General features: G+C 36.1%; 1 protein-coding gene across 1 annotated transcript in view; it reads right to left on the bottom strand.

Annotated features, from left to right (window-relative positions):
- TLK1 (tousled like kinase 1) overlaps nucleotides 1-17052 on the bottom strand; it is a 163116-nt gene that overhangs the window by 102998 nt on the left and 43066 nt on the right. The window contains exon 2 of the mRNA XM_081095673.1: nucleotides 8649-8767. Coding sequence (XP_080951799.1) covers nucleotides 8649-8767 — 119 coding nt within the window. The remainder of the gene's footprint in view (nucleotides 1-8648; nucleotides 8768-17052) is intronic.

Below are 17052 nucleotides of genomic sequence, written 5' to 3'. Positions count from 1 at the left end.
GCATATGATGGAATAAAAGTTCTCTCTTCAGTCAGTTTTTGTTATTAGCTATGAACAATGAATTAGCAAATGCTGAATCATCACCACTAGGGGAAATACACTGTTAGGTTCCTGTTTCTTCAATATTTTCCTCAACCAATCAATATATACCTTGTTTTATATAGAAGTGTGTTGTTTAAAAATACCTTAAAAATTTTTTTTTATTGATTTCAGAAAGGAAGAGAGAGGGAGAGCTAGAAACATCAATGATGAGAGAGAATCACTGATCTGCTGCCTCCTGCATGTGCCCCACCTGGGATCGAGCCCACAACAGAGCATGTGCACTGATGGGGAATCAAACCGTGGCCTCCTGTTTCATAGGTTGACGCTGAACTACTGAGCCACCAAGGCTGGGCTAAAGACACCTTTTTATTTTATTTTACTTTATTTTTTTAAAATATATTTTTTATTGATTTTTCACAGAGAGGAAGGGAGAGAGATAGTTAGAAACATCGATGAGAGAGAAACATCGATCAGCCGCCTCCTGCACATTTCCCACTGGGGATGTGCCCGCAACCCAGGTACATGCCCTTGACCGGAATCGAACCTGGGACCTTTCAGTCCACAGGCTGACGCTCTATCCACTGAGCCAAACTGGTTTCGGCCTAAAGACACCTTTTTAACACATAGTGTCAATTCACTATAACTCGTGCCCAAATGGAGCTTATCACCTCGTATTCTCTCCCTCAAGCACTTCACAGTTTGTGCTTAGAACACTAGACAGTTTATAACTGTCATATCTTCTCTAAGAATTCTTAGTCCTTAAAAAATCTTTGTATCATTCAGGCTTTTGGTTTTGAGAAATGTTTTGATATTCATTCATGCATTCAAAAATATTTACTAGTATTGAGGTCATTAGTAATGTTGATGATGCTGGGGTATAGCTGTGAAAAAAAAGGCTTAAGTCCAATGCTAGACAGCAGTACAGCATTACTACCCTTAGGGCTATTCTGAACAGTGAAACTACCAATAAAAGGCACAAAAATGTGAAAAACATGGCACTAAGTAAACTGCGAACAGAACATGGGCGCTGAAACATGCAGGCAGAGTGTCACTTTGTTCAGCCTCAAGTGAAAACTTTCACCACTTTCCACAGGTACAGGCCGATGAGTGACCAGCAAAACCAATGGGAGAACTGATTTTAAGGGTGCACATACATTTTAGCAAATTTGTAATTACAGAATCCTTGAATAAAGAGAAATGACTATTGTGTATGTATGTATTTCTATCAAATCAAGCTCATAAATTATATTGTGCAAATTGTCTGGATAGCCTTGATCTTTTACACATATTTGAACAGTCAAAATCTAAGATAAGTATATCAAAATCCCTCACTCTAACTGTACTTTAATAAATAAATTCACAATGTGTTTTTAGGATTGTTTGACATATAGAAGTTTATAACTGTCATATCTTCTCTGTGAATTCTTAGTCCTTAAAAAATCTTTGTATCATTCAGGCTTTTGGTTTTGAGAAATGTTTTGATATTCATTCATGCATTCAAATATATTTACTAGTATTGAGGTCATTAGTAATGTTGATGATGCTGGGGTATAGCTGTGAAAAAAAGGCTTAAGTCCAATGCTCATGAGATTTACATTACGAGAAGGGAAACAGATCATAAACAAACATATAAATATTTAGCATTATGTAAGGAACCAACAGTAATTTTTTAAAAATTAAGTGGAGCAAAGGATAGTGTGATACAGGTATCATTTTTTGTAGAATGGTTAGAGAAAGCCTCTCTGAAGAGGTGACATTTGAACAGAAATTTTAATTAAGTGAGGAAGAAGTGTGTTGGAGGCAACAGGCAAATAAACCAGTGTGGGTGCAGATGTGAGACAGTTATTAAACAGGGAAGTTAGTCTAGAACTAGATCAGAAGGTCTTGTTAGGACACGATGAAGACATTTATTTTTATTTTAAATATCATGGGAAGTCTTTGGAAGATTCTGAGTTGGGGAGAAACTGATCTAAAATTTATATTTAATTCCACTTTCTTTTTCTTTATGATTGATTACCTGAAATATTTTCTTTCCAGTTATTTCCAATCTCTGTCATTTTGGGGTAATGTTTCTTGTCAACAGCCTAGATTCTCATTTACTGTGGTAACATACTTTTGGAAGATAAATTTTTTTCAAAATAAAACATTGTAAAGAAAGGGGTAAGAGGGAAAAAACCCCTGGAGGAATACATACCAGTTTTTGAGAAAAAAGGAATACGTTAATGAGTATAGTGTATCATCATAATACTAAAAACAGAAAATAAGTATCTTTAAAATATCAGAAAAAACTCCATTTATCCAATGGAAAGCAAGGAGTGAAGGGAATAAAAGCAAGCCTCACATTTTAAAGAACTGAAATCTTGTAGATTTAGTTTTTATTACAGTAGAGCTAAGTTAGAAATCAGTAACAAAAAGCCATTTAGAAAAGCATGTTTAAAAATTAGACAATATACTTTTTGAATAATCCATAGATAAAAGTACAAATAAAAGACATTAAACAATGGCAAAACTAAGTTAAAAAATAACATTATAATAAATGTAATGGACAAACGCACCCTTTAGGAGGTAAAAAGCTCATCTTCGCTCAAAAAGACATGTTGTCTACAAGAAACACACTTAAAAAAAAAAAGTAAAAAGTAAACAGAAAAACAAATACCCAAGACAAAAATATATCAAAAGAAAGCTAAGAATGTAATCTTGAAATTTGAAAAAATGGTAGTCATGAAAACAACACAATAAGTAGATATATGCATGTAAAAAATATATAGCCTTAAAATACATGAAGTAAAACTACATATATCGATAATCACAGCTAAAGATTTTAATACACCTCTCTCAGAAAAAGACAGGCCAAGCTGAGAATATAGGAAAATATCTAAGGTCTGAACAAAGAGAATTAAAAGATTTAGATATGAACTGTTTATTTTTAGGTATATTTCGGGGATTGACATCACACAAACTATATATTTTTTAAATGTAGTGCAAATTAGAAATCCATAAAAAATGAATAGCTCAAAATATCCCACATAAAATAACCCTTGTGTTAAAAAGAAAATTATGAAATATATAAATCTAAAAACTCAATTTACACAATGGAATTCTATGCAGCTGTAAAAAAGGATCTTTTATCCTTTGAGATAGCATGGAGAGGACCTGAAGAGTATTATGCTAAGCGAGGTAAGCCAGTCAGAAAAAGACAAGTGTCACATGATCTCACTTATATGTAGAATTTAATGAACAAAATAAAATGATGAACAAAAAAGATCCAGAGACATTGAAGCAAGCAACAGACTGACATATTTCAGAGGGGGCGGGGGGAGGAGCAGGAAGAGATTAACTAATGAACTTACATACATATATGCACAGCCCATGGACAGACAGACAACAGTGTGGGGAAGGCCTAGGGAGGGGAAAGGGGTCAGTGGAGTGGAAAAAATGGGGACATCAGTAATAGTTTCAACAATAAAAATAAATTTTAAAAAGGAAATATATAAATCTAAAGAATATAACTGAGCCGCTATTACTTCACACCCACTAGAATGTCTGAAATGAGAATCACAGCACTGAATGTTGGTAAGGATGTGGAACAATTAAAATTCTTATATGTACTGTTGATCACAGTAAAAAACTTTGCAAACACTTTGGGGAAAAATCTGTTTCTAATCAACATTAAACCATACTCCTACCCTACTCCACGCCTAAGTATTCTCTCAAGAGAAATGAAAATACATAGCCACAAAAAGATTTACACATTGAGGTTTATTTGTGTTGTTGCCGTTGAGATCATTCTTTTTTGTTGTTGTATGGATATACCAGTTTGTTCTCTATTTGTAGAATGATATTTGGATGTTTTTAAATTTTGCTTGTTATGAATAAGGTTGCTAGAAATATTCTTGTGGTGGGGTTATACAATTGTATATATTTGTCAAAACTTATAGCAGAATTATGTAATAAAAAGGATTAATTTTACTACATGTAAATTATACTTTAATAAAAACGATGGGGGATCTCATAACTGAATGCTTAAAATGTATTTGTTATAAATTATGTCTCTATGTAAGTAAATAAGCTAATGCATTTAACCCAGTTGCTGAAAGAAGAGCCACAGAGGAAAAACCCAAAGTAACAACTATGAAGACAAAAAGCAATGTGGAAAAAAATCAGTGAAACAGATTAAAACCAAAATCTGTTTCTTTGAGTCATTAGATTAGTCAGAGCTCTGACAAGAATGTATACAAGAAGGAGTATGAAAAAATAAACGGAAAGGAATTAACAAAGGAGGCTTAAAAAAAAAAGTATTATAACTATACACTAATAGGTTTAAAAGCTTACATGAAATGGGTTAGTATGTAAATTAATAGTATTTAAAATTTTAAATGGTAGTAAAAGACCTCCACTCCCAACAAATCCCAGGCCAAGATAATTTTACAGGTAAATGCCTCCCATCGTCCGCTGTATATTTCCTATCATATACAGGATATTAAAAAAAAAATGAAAATAGTGAAAGGGGAAGCAGTTCATTTTATGGGGCTAGTGTGATACTGATTTATAAAACAGACTAGGGGCCCGGTGCACGAAATTCGTGCACTGGGGGGGGGGGGGGGAGAGTGTCCCTCAGCCCAGCCTGCCCCCTCTCACATACTGGGAGCCCTCAGGTGTTGACCCCCATCACCCTCCGATCGCCTGATCGGTCCCTTGCCCAGGCCTGACGCCTCCGCCAGAGGTGTCAGGCTTGGACAGGGGACCCCCATCTCCCCCCGATCACTGGCTCTGGCCCCCGCCCAGGCCTGAGGCCTCTGTCCCAGGAATCATGCCTGGGCAGGGGACCCCCATCTCCCTCTGATCGCTTGCTCCACCCCCTGCCCAAGCCTGACGCCTCTGACCCAGGCTTCAGGCCTGGGCAAGGGGACCATCATATCCCTCCAATCCCCGGCTCCGCCCCCCGCCCAGGCCTGATGCCTCAGCCAGAGGAGTTGACCCTCATCACCCTCCGATCACCAATCACTGGATCGGCCCCTTGACCAGGCCTGAGGCCTCCGGCAGAGGTGTCAGGCCTGGGCAGGGGACCCCCAGCTCCCCACGGTTGCAGGCTCCGCCCCTGCCCAGGCCTAATGCCTCTGGCCTAGGTGTCCAGCCCAGGCAGCGGGGACCTGCAGTGGCAGCGGGGGGCGCCGCGATCATGGGCTTCGCTTTAGGCCCAGGCAAGGGACCCCTAGCTCCTGGGACTGCCAGCTTCGACCGTGCCCAGCTCCCATCGCTGGCTCCACCCCTACTTCCTGCTATCACTGGCCAGGGCGGCAAAGGCGCCTGATTCTCCGATCATGGCTGGGGGGCAGGGCAAAGGCGGCCCCAGGGCCCCCCAGCTCTTAGCTCCCCCCTGGGTTTCCGATCACTGTCAGTGGCAGGGGGCTTCTTCCTGCTTTCCCTTTCGCCTCCCTGCATTGTGCCTACATATGCAAATTAGCCACCTTCTTGTTAGCAGTTAACTGCCAATCTTAGTTGGCAGTTAATTTGCATATAGCCCTGATTAGCCAATGAAAAAGGTATCGCCGTACGCCAATTACCATTTTTCTCTTTTATTAGTGTAGATAAGGTAAGATAATGACAATGTTCTGTATCTTGAGAGGGATGTGGATTACTTCAAGTATACACATTTGTCAAAACTCACTGAACTCTTCAGATCTGTACATCTATTTCTTCTGTAAGCCACACACAAAAAGCCTACATAATAAAAGCCTAATATGCAAATAGACCAAACAGCGGAACAACCAGTCGCTATGACACTCAATGCAGGAGCTGCCCCCTGGTTATCAGTGCACTCCCACATGGGGAGCGCCGCCTAGCCAGAAGCCAGGCTCACGGATGGCAAACACAGCGGTGGTGGCGAGAGCTTCTCCCGCCTCTGAGGCAGCACTAAGGAGCAATGAGCCGAGCGGTAAGGAGCAGCGAGCAGGCAGGCAGTAAGAAGCAAGGGGTCCCGGACTGAAAGAGGGTGCAGGCCGGGCTGAGGGGAACCCCCTTCCCCACCAGTGCACGAATTTTGTGCACTGGGCCTCTAGTCCTAAATAAAATAGTTAATCATGCATTAAGTCCAATAAATATATTTTTGAAAATAGTGTATCATAACCTAGTAGGGTTTATCCTAAAAATGCAAACAGGTTCAACATTTTTAAAAAATCTAACAATATAATTCACATACTAAAAGGAGAAAAATTTTATGTCTTTCAACCAAGAACAAAAAAAGGCCTTCATATAGTTCAACAATATTTATGATTTTTAAACAAACACACAAACAAACAAACCTCTTAACTAACAAGGAATAGAAAAGCTCTCCTTTAATTTAGGCATGGTAATAGACACAAAACCTATGTCTATGGAGAAACATTAAATTTTTCTTGAACAAGACCAAGTACTGAAGTTGATGACCACTACAAGCAATAAATATACTGCGGTGTAAGAAATAAAACTCATTTTTGGAACATAATTTATTTACTTATTTTTAGAAAAACCAACAGCAAGACTGTTACATACAAAAAAAAGACCAACCTATAAAAATCAAAAGCCTCCTGATAAGCAATAACTAACTATAAAATATAATAATAAATACTTCAGTCACAAAAACTTGAAAGTATTCAGGAATTAGACAAAAAAATCCACAAAACTAGCCAAAAATTCCTAAGAACTACACTGAAGAAACAATAAATGTGGAGACATTTCATGTACTTAAATGGGACAAGCTAAACTTATAAAAATTCAGTACTCCCCAAATTAATCTATAAATTCAATGTATCCAAGATAAAAATTCCATTTAAATCATTTAAGGAAAAAGATACAAATAAGTTATTATAGAAAAAGAATCCCTAAGTTGCTAACAAGCAAATGAAGAGATGCTCAATTTTATGAAGAAATGAAGGTCCATAATAACTAAATCAACTTTACAAAAGAAGATTTTGTGTGTGGTGTGTGTGTGTGTGTGTGTGTTTAATGTGATACTGATACTAGAAAACAGACAGAGCACTGGAACATAAGAGAAATTTCAGAGACAGATCGGTATATATATATGTATGTATGTATATATATATATACACACACATATATATATATATGGCAACTTAATATATGATAAAGTTGGCATCACAAATCAGTGGAAAAATACAAAAGATTTAAGAAGCATCCTATATAATAAAAGCCTAATATGCAAACTGTTCGACCAGGAGTTCGACCGCTCACTATGACATGCACTGACCACAAGGGGTGGCGCAGAACATGGTGGGTGTCAGCGACGCAGTGCTGGCAGCGGGCGGCAGTGGAGGTGCTGCCGACCTGGATGGGCCCTGACAAGAGCAGGACCGCAGCGGGATGGTAGAGCAGGTGATAAAGCTGGTTCACTACATGGTAAAAAATAAAACTGGATCCCTATCAACATTATATAAAAGGTGAGGCCTAAATGGACTAAAGAGCAAATATGACAGTAAAACTATAAAAGAAATAGAAGAAACTGTAGAATATCTCTGTGGAGCAGGGTTGGGGAAGAAGTATTTAACTTTTAGAATACCATCAGGATTCACTAGACCCAATTTTAGTTTTCAAGCTTCTTTGTCAAGCAGTTCTAACTATTTGTAAAGATTGCTATTTCAAGACTTTTATTCTTTCTTAGAGATCATCCAAAGAATAAAAATAAAATTTATTTTAAATAGAATAAAATGCTCAAAATAACTGGTGATATAGGAAAACAATGAGACATTATCTCATACCTATAAGACTACCAAGAATGATGAATCTGGATGATGCCGGTGAATATGAGATGTGGGGATATAAAAACATTCATGCACTCCACTCTGCTGAAAGTGCAAACGGTTTTGTACAACTGTTCTGAATAGTAGTCTTGTACTATTTACTCCACCTAAGTCTATACATACCCCATGTTCTAGCAGTTCTGCTCTTGGGAATATACCCTAAATAACTACTCACAAAGCTGTAAAAGAGAACAAGTACAAGAAACTCACTGCAGTGTGAGGCAGTGGGGAGTTGAAAACAACCTAATGTCTATCAGTGAAAAACAAACAGATACACTATTGAGTTTTTTGCTGTAGTCAGAAGCAGTGGATTAATGTACAGATAGGAATATGCATAATAGGGACAAGAGAGAAACAGAGGATAAGAAAGGTAAAAATTATCTAATAGGAGAAAAATACTTCTTTTTACCACTGAAACCTAATATGCTGTATTATATCATAATGCCCCTGAAATGATATATATGCTATATAAGAAATATGGTTCATAAACACTGAATTTTTTTCTATACATTATAAAAATTATAGTAAGGAACTAGAGGCCTGGTGCACAAAATTCATGCACAGGTAGGGCCCCTAGGCGTGGCCAGCAATCAGGGACAATTGGGGCCTTCCTTCGTTCCAACGCTAGCCCCTGGTGGTCAGCACACGTCATAGTGAGTGGTCGACCTCCCAGTTGGTCAAACTCCTGAGGGGGACAATTTGCATATTAGACTTTTATTATACAGGCTATTTTTCTGTTAAGCATAAAATATATTTTAGACCATTTAATATAAGGAAAGAATGTCAAATACTGATTATAATTTCACTCACTTTAGCTCCAACACTGCAGCTCCCAGTGCTCCCGGTGCTCCCAGTTGCAACTCCTGTAAATCTAGCTTCCAATAATTCTTGCCTTCTTGGATCCAGACTATGAAGCTCATCCATTGCACCTAATAAGAAAACAAAGTACACACACAATATATACATATATCTTTAAATATAAACACAAAATACATATATGTGTTTAATTGGTATGTCACTAAACTTAATGAATTCTACAAAGAGATGAAAGAGACTTTATAATGTCCACTCTCATTTATCAAAACAACCTACAGTGGATTTCGAACAGTTCTAATTGCAATTCACATTAATATATTTTCCACCTAACTCAGATACATACATACATATTAAAAAATTCCACAAATACTTCTTACTGCAAACAGTGTACATCAATATTTTCTAGTCTATTCCAGTCTATTAAAAAAGAAAAACACTGGTTGCAAGCTATTAAATTGATTTCATGAAGTTTTTGTATAGTTGATAGTTTTGAATGTTTTCTGTTTCTATCTGGTAGATAAAAAACACACACATAAACAGATCAGTAAGGTAATATCTGTTATTAAACAAGCACCTTGAGAACGAAGGGGAGAAATTAACACCCTCATATAATTGCTACTATGCAGACTAAAGCACCACAAATTTTACCTAAAGTTCAATTAAACTCTTAACAAACTCTTTTATCCATGCTTGCTAATTCTCTGCTGACATGAGTGCTTCTCAAAGGGAGGAAGAAGGGTATTATTACCCGAATCCAGAATCACATGTGGAACATTTTCAAATGATACTGGAGTCCTTCCACACACCCTGACAATCCTCTCCTACAGATTAAGAATTATTCTTATAAACCTTATTTAAAGTTCCCTTCATTCCTTTCTTCTTCATTTGGGCAAAGAACTAGATGGATAATGACCATGCGTCCACATTTATTTGCTTCCCTGTATCTGAATGTCTTCCCTGTGTACTTCTTTTTCCATCTCAAACGGGTAAACTGCCTTTAAAAAGCTTCAAGCCTTTATTTTTTGCTTTTGACCGAAATTCCTTCTAGATATCCAAGAGATCTTGCCTGTGTCTGAATCCCATCTCGTGCACCTTTTCCCTCTTTGCCTCCTTAGGCCTTCATTTATATGTCTTTTTTTAAAAAAAACACTTTCTTGCGCTGCCAGTGTGGCTCAGTGGATGAGTGCTGACCTATGAACCAGGAGGTCACTGTTCAATTCCAAGCAGGGCACATGCTTGGGTTGCGGGCACAATTCCTAGTAGGGGGTGTGCAGGAGGTAGCTGATCAATGATTCTCTCTCATCACTGATATTTCTTTCTCTCCTCCCTCCCTTCCTCTCTGAAATAAAAAAGAATATATATATTTAAAAACAAACAAACTACTGTCTCTTGAATTCTATGCTATTAATGTAATTCTTTCCTTAAGTTGGTGATTTATAACCATAACCACCTTAGGTCTCTGGAATCTAATTTCTATTATAAGCATACTTCTGACAAAGTACTCTCACCATCAATGCTTCCACTTTTTTCTTATTCTGCTATTATATAAAAAATGGTTTACTACTCCTTTCTGGGGGTGGGGGGGGCAGGTGATAAAAAAAACACCTCTCAATCCTTGGTTTTTAAAATACACATTCTAGTTTTCAGAATTCAACCATGTCTTTTCTGCTTCTCTGCTTGTTCTCTGTTAGCTATGAATACTACCAAGGGCCAATTCAGGGCTGTCTGCTCTCTTTTCATATCCCCTCACATTTCAAACTGATGATTCTCAAATGAAACACCTAGTATATGACAAGTTAGTCAAGTCTTAAGGTTGGCTCTGGAAATAAAGCAGTAATAAGATAGACTGGCCTCAAACAGCTTACAACTCAGAGATTTTGCTATCAATTCTACCTTGCCACAGGATTATTTCAAAAACATTAAATTACATTTAAAAAATAATTACATAGTCGCTATAAATATTCTTGCACAATTACTTTTGTAAACAAATGTTTCATTTTAATAACGATGAGTAGGATGGATCATGAGGATGTTGCATATGAACTATTTAAGAAACTGCTAAAAGTCTCCAAAGTGGTTGTACTATTTAACACTCCTGCGTAATTACCAATATTTGATGTTGACTTTTAAAAATCTGTATTATAGCAGTGTGAAGTGCTACTCAGCTTTGACTTTGATTTGCATTTCCTTGATTACTAATGACATTAGCACCTTTTCATGATCTTACTGGCAATTTGTATATATCTTAACTGTTGATGTTGTTAACAACACTGTCAAGTCCTCTGCCCAATTTTTTATTAGATTGTTATTTACATGTGGGAATTATTTATGTATTCTAGTTACAAGTCATTGTCAGATCATTAATAGATGATAAGTAGATAGAAAAACAATTTCTCTAAGTCTCTAATATTTTTCCATTTTCTTTATGCTGTTTTGACGAGCAGAAGTGTTTCATTTTGGTGAAATAAAGATTATCTAATTTTTCTATTTTGATTATTATTTTTCTATCCTAAGAAAATTTTGCATGCCTTAAAGTAAAAAAATAGCATCTTTATAATTTTTGTTTTTCTGTTGAGGTCCACGATTCATCCTAAATTAATATTTGTATATGGTATGAGGTTAAGGATTTCCCCCAATGTATTTTTCCTATTTTATTACCATCATTCATTAAGAAACAAAACAAACAAACAAAAACCAAAACCCAAAATTCTACTACACCAATAAATAGTCTTGGTGACTCTGTCGGGTCAAAAATAGTAACAAGTATATGTTACTGGTCTATAGACAGACATATAAACCAAAGAAATAAAATAGAAAGCCCAGAAATAAACCCTCACATATATGATCAAATGATTTTCAACAAATGCGCAAAGACCATTCAATGGGGAAAGGACAGTCAACAAAATTTTGTTGGGAAAACTGGATATCCACTTACAAAAATATTAACTTGGGCCCTTATCTTAATACCATATATAAAAATTAACTCAAGCTCTGGCTGGTTTGGCTCAGTGGATAGAGCACTGGCCCGAAGACTGAAGGGTATCAAGTTTGATTCCAATCAAGGGCACGTACCTTGGTTGCAGGCTCGATTCCCAGGCCTGGTTGGGTGTGTGCAGGAGGCAACCAATCAATATGTCTCTTTCACATGGATATTTCTGTGTGTCTCTCCCCCTCCCTTCTACTCTGTCTAAAAATTAATGGAAAAATACCCTAAGGTGAGAATTAACAACAGATAAATAAAATCAACTCAAAATGGATCAAATATTTAAACACAAGACACAAAACTAAACATAAGACACAACTCTTAGAAGAAAACATAGGGGAAAACCTTAATGTAATAGGATTTGTCAATGATTTCTTGGATTTTGAAACCAAAAGCACAGGCAACAAAAGAAAAAATAGGTAAGTTGGACTTCATAAAAATTAGAAACTTCTGTGCATCCAACGACACCACAAAGAAAGTAAAAAAGCAGCCCAAAGGATGGGTGAAAATATCTGCAAATCAAATATCTCATAAAGGACTGATACGCAGAATGTATAAAGAAATCCTACAACTCAACAAGAAAACTAAAACCCAATTTTAAAATGGGCAAAGGACTTAAACAGACATTTCTCCAAAAAAGATATGCAACTGACCAATGAACACATAAAAGGCTCAATATCATTAATCATTAGGGAAATGCAAATCAGAACTACAATGAGATACCACTTTACAACCATTAGGATGGCTATTATAAAAAGAAAAAAAAAGTGTATTAGCTAGGATGTGGAGAAATTTGAACCCTTGTACACTGCTGGAATGTAAACTGGGGCAGTTATGTGAAAAACTGTATGGCATCTCCTCAAAAAATAAAACGTAGAATTACCATATGATTTAGAAAGTCCACTTCTGAGTATAAATCTAGTAGAAGTGAAAGCAAGGACCAGAACAGATATTTGTACATCTCATGTTGATAGCAGCATTATTCACAATAGCCAAGATGGTGAAAGCAACTTTGTCCACAATAAATAAATAAATAGATAAAATGTGGTATATACACAAAATGGAATATTAGTCAGTGTTTAAAAATGAAGGAAATTTTGACACAGGCTGCAACACAGATGAACTTTGAAGATAGTAGTCTAAGTGAAGTAAGCCAGACACAAAAGGACAAATAAGTACTGTCTGATTCCACTTATATGAGATTCCTAGAGTACTCCAATTCACAGAAACTAAAAGTACAATGATGGATGACAGAGACTGAGGGGCATGGTGGAATGGAAAGTTAGTGTTTAATGGATAGAGCGTTTCAGTTGGGAAAGACAGAAGTTCTGGAGATAGATGTTCGTAATGGTAGTACAACTGAACCATACACCTAAAATTAGTTAACATGGTAAATTTTACATTATGTATATTTTACCACATTCTTAAATTTTTAAAAAGAAAAAAATTGGACTTCATAAAAATTTTAACTTTGCTATTTCAAAAGACATGGTTATAAAAATTAAAACACAAACAAGAGACTAGGAAAACAATGTTTTCAAAATATATACTAGTATGTGCTATATTGCTATATACTATGTCCATTCCTTAGCTTGGTAATCGATTTGATGGCCGAGAAATTTAGTAGAGAAGATGAGGACATCTCATCAGTCCCTACTTTGACCTGGATCAGCTTATAATGTAGTATTTTGTTTCCCATCATTTTTTTCTTAGATGTATAGCTTTCTCTAGGACTTCCTCCTCCCCCATGAGATCCAAGGCAAAAAAACAAGACAAAACAAAAAAACATACACAATGTTTCTAACTGAAAACTCTTACTAGGGTTTCCAATCTCACTATAGTCCTTAATACCTTCTAACAAGTTTTTACGACATTTTAAAGAGGCAATATATGCAAGAGCCCCTAGTATAACCCCTGGCACATAATAGATGCTTAACAAGTATTAGTGTACCTATCTAAAAATCTAACCTTGAATATACTAAAGTCTGCTTCTCTAAATGTAGTCCCATCTGTCATCACCTCAGATGCTTACAAGGAATACAAAATCCTGGTCCCACCTCAGGCCTATCAAATCAGAATCTGCATTTTAACTACATCCTCATGTAATTACTTTGTGCATTCATGTTAGAGAAGCATTGCTACAGGAGTCCACAAACTTCTTTTGTAAAGGGCCAGATCATAAGTATTTTAGTCTTTCCAGGCAATAGGCAAAAATCACATAGATGCTATTATAACAAGAGAAAAGCTTTTTAATAAAAAAATTCAAGATATAATAAGAGCTGAGTATAACCCATAATAATAAAAGCATAATATGCTAATTAGACTAGACGTCCTTACGGATGAAGCCAGGGCTGTAGGCCCGGGATCAAGACAGCTGCCAACGGCTGTGAGGGAGGGATCCAGGCAGCCACGGCTGCAAAGGCCTACACTTAAATGAAATTTCGTGCATTGGGCCTCTAGTATTTTATAATATGTAAGTCTACTAATTAAAAGAATGAAATTTGGGGGGCGGGGGGGGGTAATGTTTCACTTAATTAAAGCTCCCTGTCATCAAAATCTATTGCACATGCTCATCTTTGTTAATGCTGATCAGACTTTATGTATTTATCTTTGAAAATGTCTTTTCTGACAGATAGGTACTGTCAAATACTCTATCAGTCCACAAGCACATGATTTTAATTAAGCATATTCATTACTTCAAAGGCAGTTATAGAAGTCTATTAGATTCTTTTGATATGTCTTTCAATATATCATTACATTGCAGATTAATCACTTCCAATCGAAAGTTAGATAGAAGTTCCCCAAGTGCACTATTAAATGGATTTTGAAATATGGAAACTTGTTGCATTTGCATGTTTCAATGCTGGAAAAATGATGCTGGAACTGTAGTTAGAGGCTGAAAAAATATATTCATGAAAATTCATGGGGTAATGAAGATCTCACTCTGACAGCATGAGAAATGTGTAAAGCAGCTTGATGTCACTCGTGGTTCAAACATCAGTTGCCACTAAAATTACTTTACTACAGCTAATTTTGCATGTAAGCACTATTCTGCCATGTAATTTTACATTAAATTCATATAAAACATTTTCCAGCCTACAGATAAAAGTTCCAAAGCCAATTCATATTTGATAATAGTGGTTGGGATCCATCTTCTTTGTTAAGAAAAATTTCAACCTCAGCCCTTAGCTCAAATAATTGCAATAACATTTTACCTGCTAAGCCAGACAGGATGTTCAGCTTCTAACAAAAATTCATGGAGCCGATACTAGTTAAGTCCATGAGAGCCAATGAAAGTCACCACTGACAATACTGATTCAATAACATGATAAATTCAAGTATTTCCTGCAAAGTATGTGCTGAAGAATACAATGAATAACCACAGGCTTTGAACATCTCCTTTTAACAAGCTTTGTGAATCTGTCCAAATAAGCCTTTTTCTGTTTCACACATATTTTTACCATCGTTGTAGTATGTACATCTTAGGCAGATTCCACTTCAGTTAGTACTTAGTGTTTTCTCAACCTTGAAAATATTCTCACCTGTAGTTGTTCTACACAGACTATTCACAGAGGCTAATTTTTTTTCCTGTATCAAACTTAGTACTGACACCTTCAATAAACAATAATTGAGTAGTATCAATAACATCTTTCAACTCATCAAGAGCCAACGAAAATCACTTGTCTTGTTTTTTTAATGGACTTCAAATATCCTCAACTCTTAAATCAATGGTTCTTGATTAAATGATTTAAAAAGTTAATAGTCTAGCCCTGCGGGTGTGGTTCAGTTGGTTGGGTATCATTCCCTGGACCAGGAGGTTGCCAGTTCAGTTACCAGTCAGGGCACATGCCAGTGGGGGGTGTACAGTAGGCAGCCAATTGATGCTGCACTCTCACACAGTTGTTTCCCCCCACCTCTCTCAATCTCTTGCCCTCTCTCTAAAAATTAACAAACTATTAAAAGAAAGTTAATAGTCTAAAACAAGTTTATTTTCTCTGGACATATTTTTTGTTATTGCAATCAACAGATTTTAATTAATTCACTAAATGGCTTTCCTTGCTTGGCTAACAAATGAGCCACTCAGAAACTTATTTTGATGGCAGCCTCATTTTCAATGTTTATTTTTATGAAGAACTTATGCTATGATGAGATATGCCTTTTTAAATGGACTGTTATTTTAAGAAAATTGAGAGTTGAAAATACTGGGTGTATGCTTAATGAAGTAATGTCAACTTATAAAGTATTCTATCACAGCTACAGTATCACTGCATAATAAGGACAATGTTTTGCTTATATAATTCAATAACGAGATAATACTCCCCTATGCCTTAAAAGCATGTTGTTCAGAGTCCATTTTTTTCTTTTCTTGTTTTGACATAATGAATATGCATTGGTATAAAATAAATAAAGAAATACTGCAGACAGGCAATACACACACCACTCAAAACACTATCAACTTTAAACAGCAGCAATGAAATTTGTAGTGAACTAAAAGCAGTATGAAGTGATGAGAATGCCATATAGGGTTTCTGTCACAACTACTCAGCTCTGTCATTATAATGCAAAAGCAGCTGTGTTTCAATAAAACTTTACTTATAAACATTAAAATTTGAATTTCACATGTCACAAAGTATTCTTCTTCTTTCAATTGTTTTAACCATGCAAAAATAGGTAGTGTGCTGACTCCTTTCATAGCAAACACATTTCAAAACTTTTAATGTTTTATGGCAGTGGTTCTCAACCTTCTTAATGCCACGACCCTTTAATACAGTTCCTCCTGTTGTGGTGACCCCCAACCATAAAATTATTTTCGTTGCTACTTCATAACTGTAATTTTCCTACTGTTATGAATCGTAATGTAAATATCTGATATGCAGGATGTATTTTCATTGTTACAAATTGAACATAATTAAAGCATAGTGATTAATCACAAAAACAGTATGTAATTATATATGTGTTTTCCGATGGTCTTAGGCGACCCCTGTGAAAGGGTCATTCGACCCCCAAAGGGGTCACGACACACAGATTGAGAACCGCTGTTTTATGGAATTATTTCTGACACCAAAATTTGGTCCTCAATTACAAGAGGTGAGATTTTCTGAAGGATATATACTTTCACCATAATCCATTAAACTGTTACACAATAAATGTTTTTCCTTTTGATAAAGAAATTATAAAGGCAATATAAAGACCATACATATCATCCTTAAAGAATACCCCATCTCAAAATAAAACCATCTGCCTCTTAACTATGCTAGTATGCCACTACTCTTATTAAACTGCTCCCTAAAATGTACTGTAAATCCAAAACTTCATAAATATGTAAAACAGGAGATGTCACTACTCAAATTAGAGATCAATTACATCCTATTCTATGAAGAAACATTTTAGGGAAACAACATAAAATGAAGGTCA

This window comes from Myotis nattereri (assembly GCF_964212035.1).
Source record: "Myotis nattereri genome assembly, chromosome: 7".
Taxonomy (NCBI): domain Eukaryota; kingdom Metazoa; phylum Chordata; class Mammalia; order Chiroptera; family Vespertilionidae; genus Myotis; species Myotis nattereri.
Note: the sequence above shows the minus strand (reverse complement) of the source record. Positions and strands in the feature narration are given on the sequence as shown.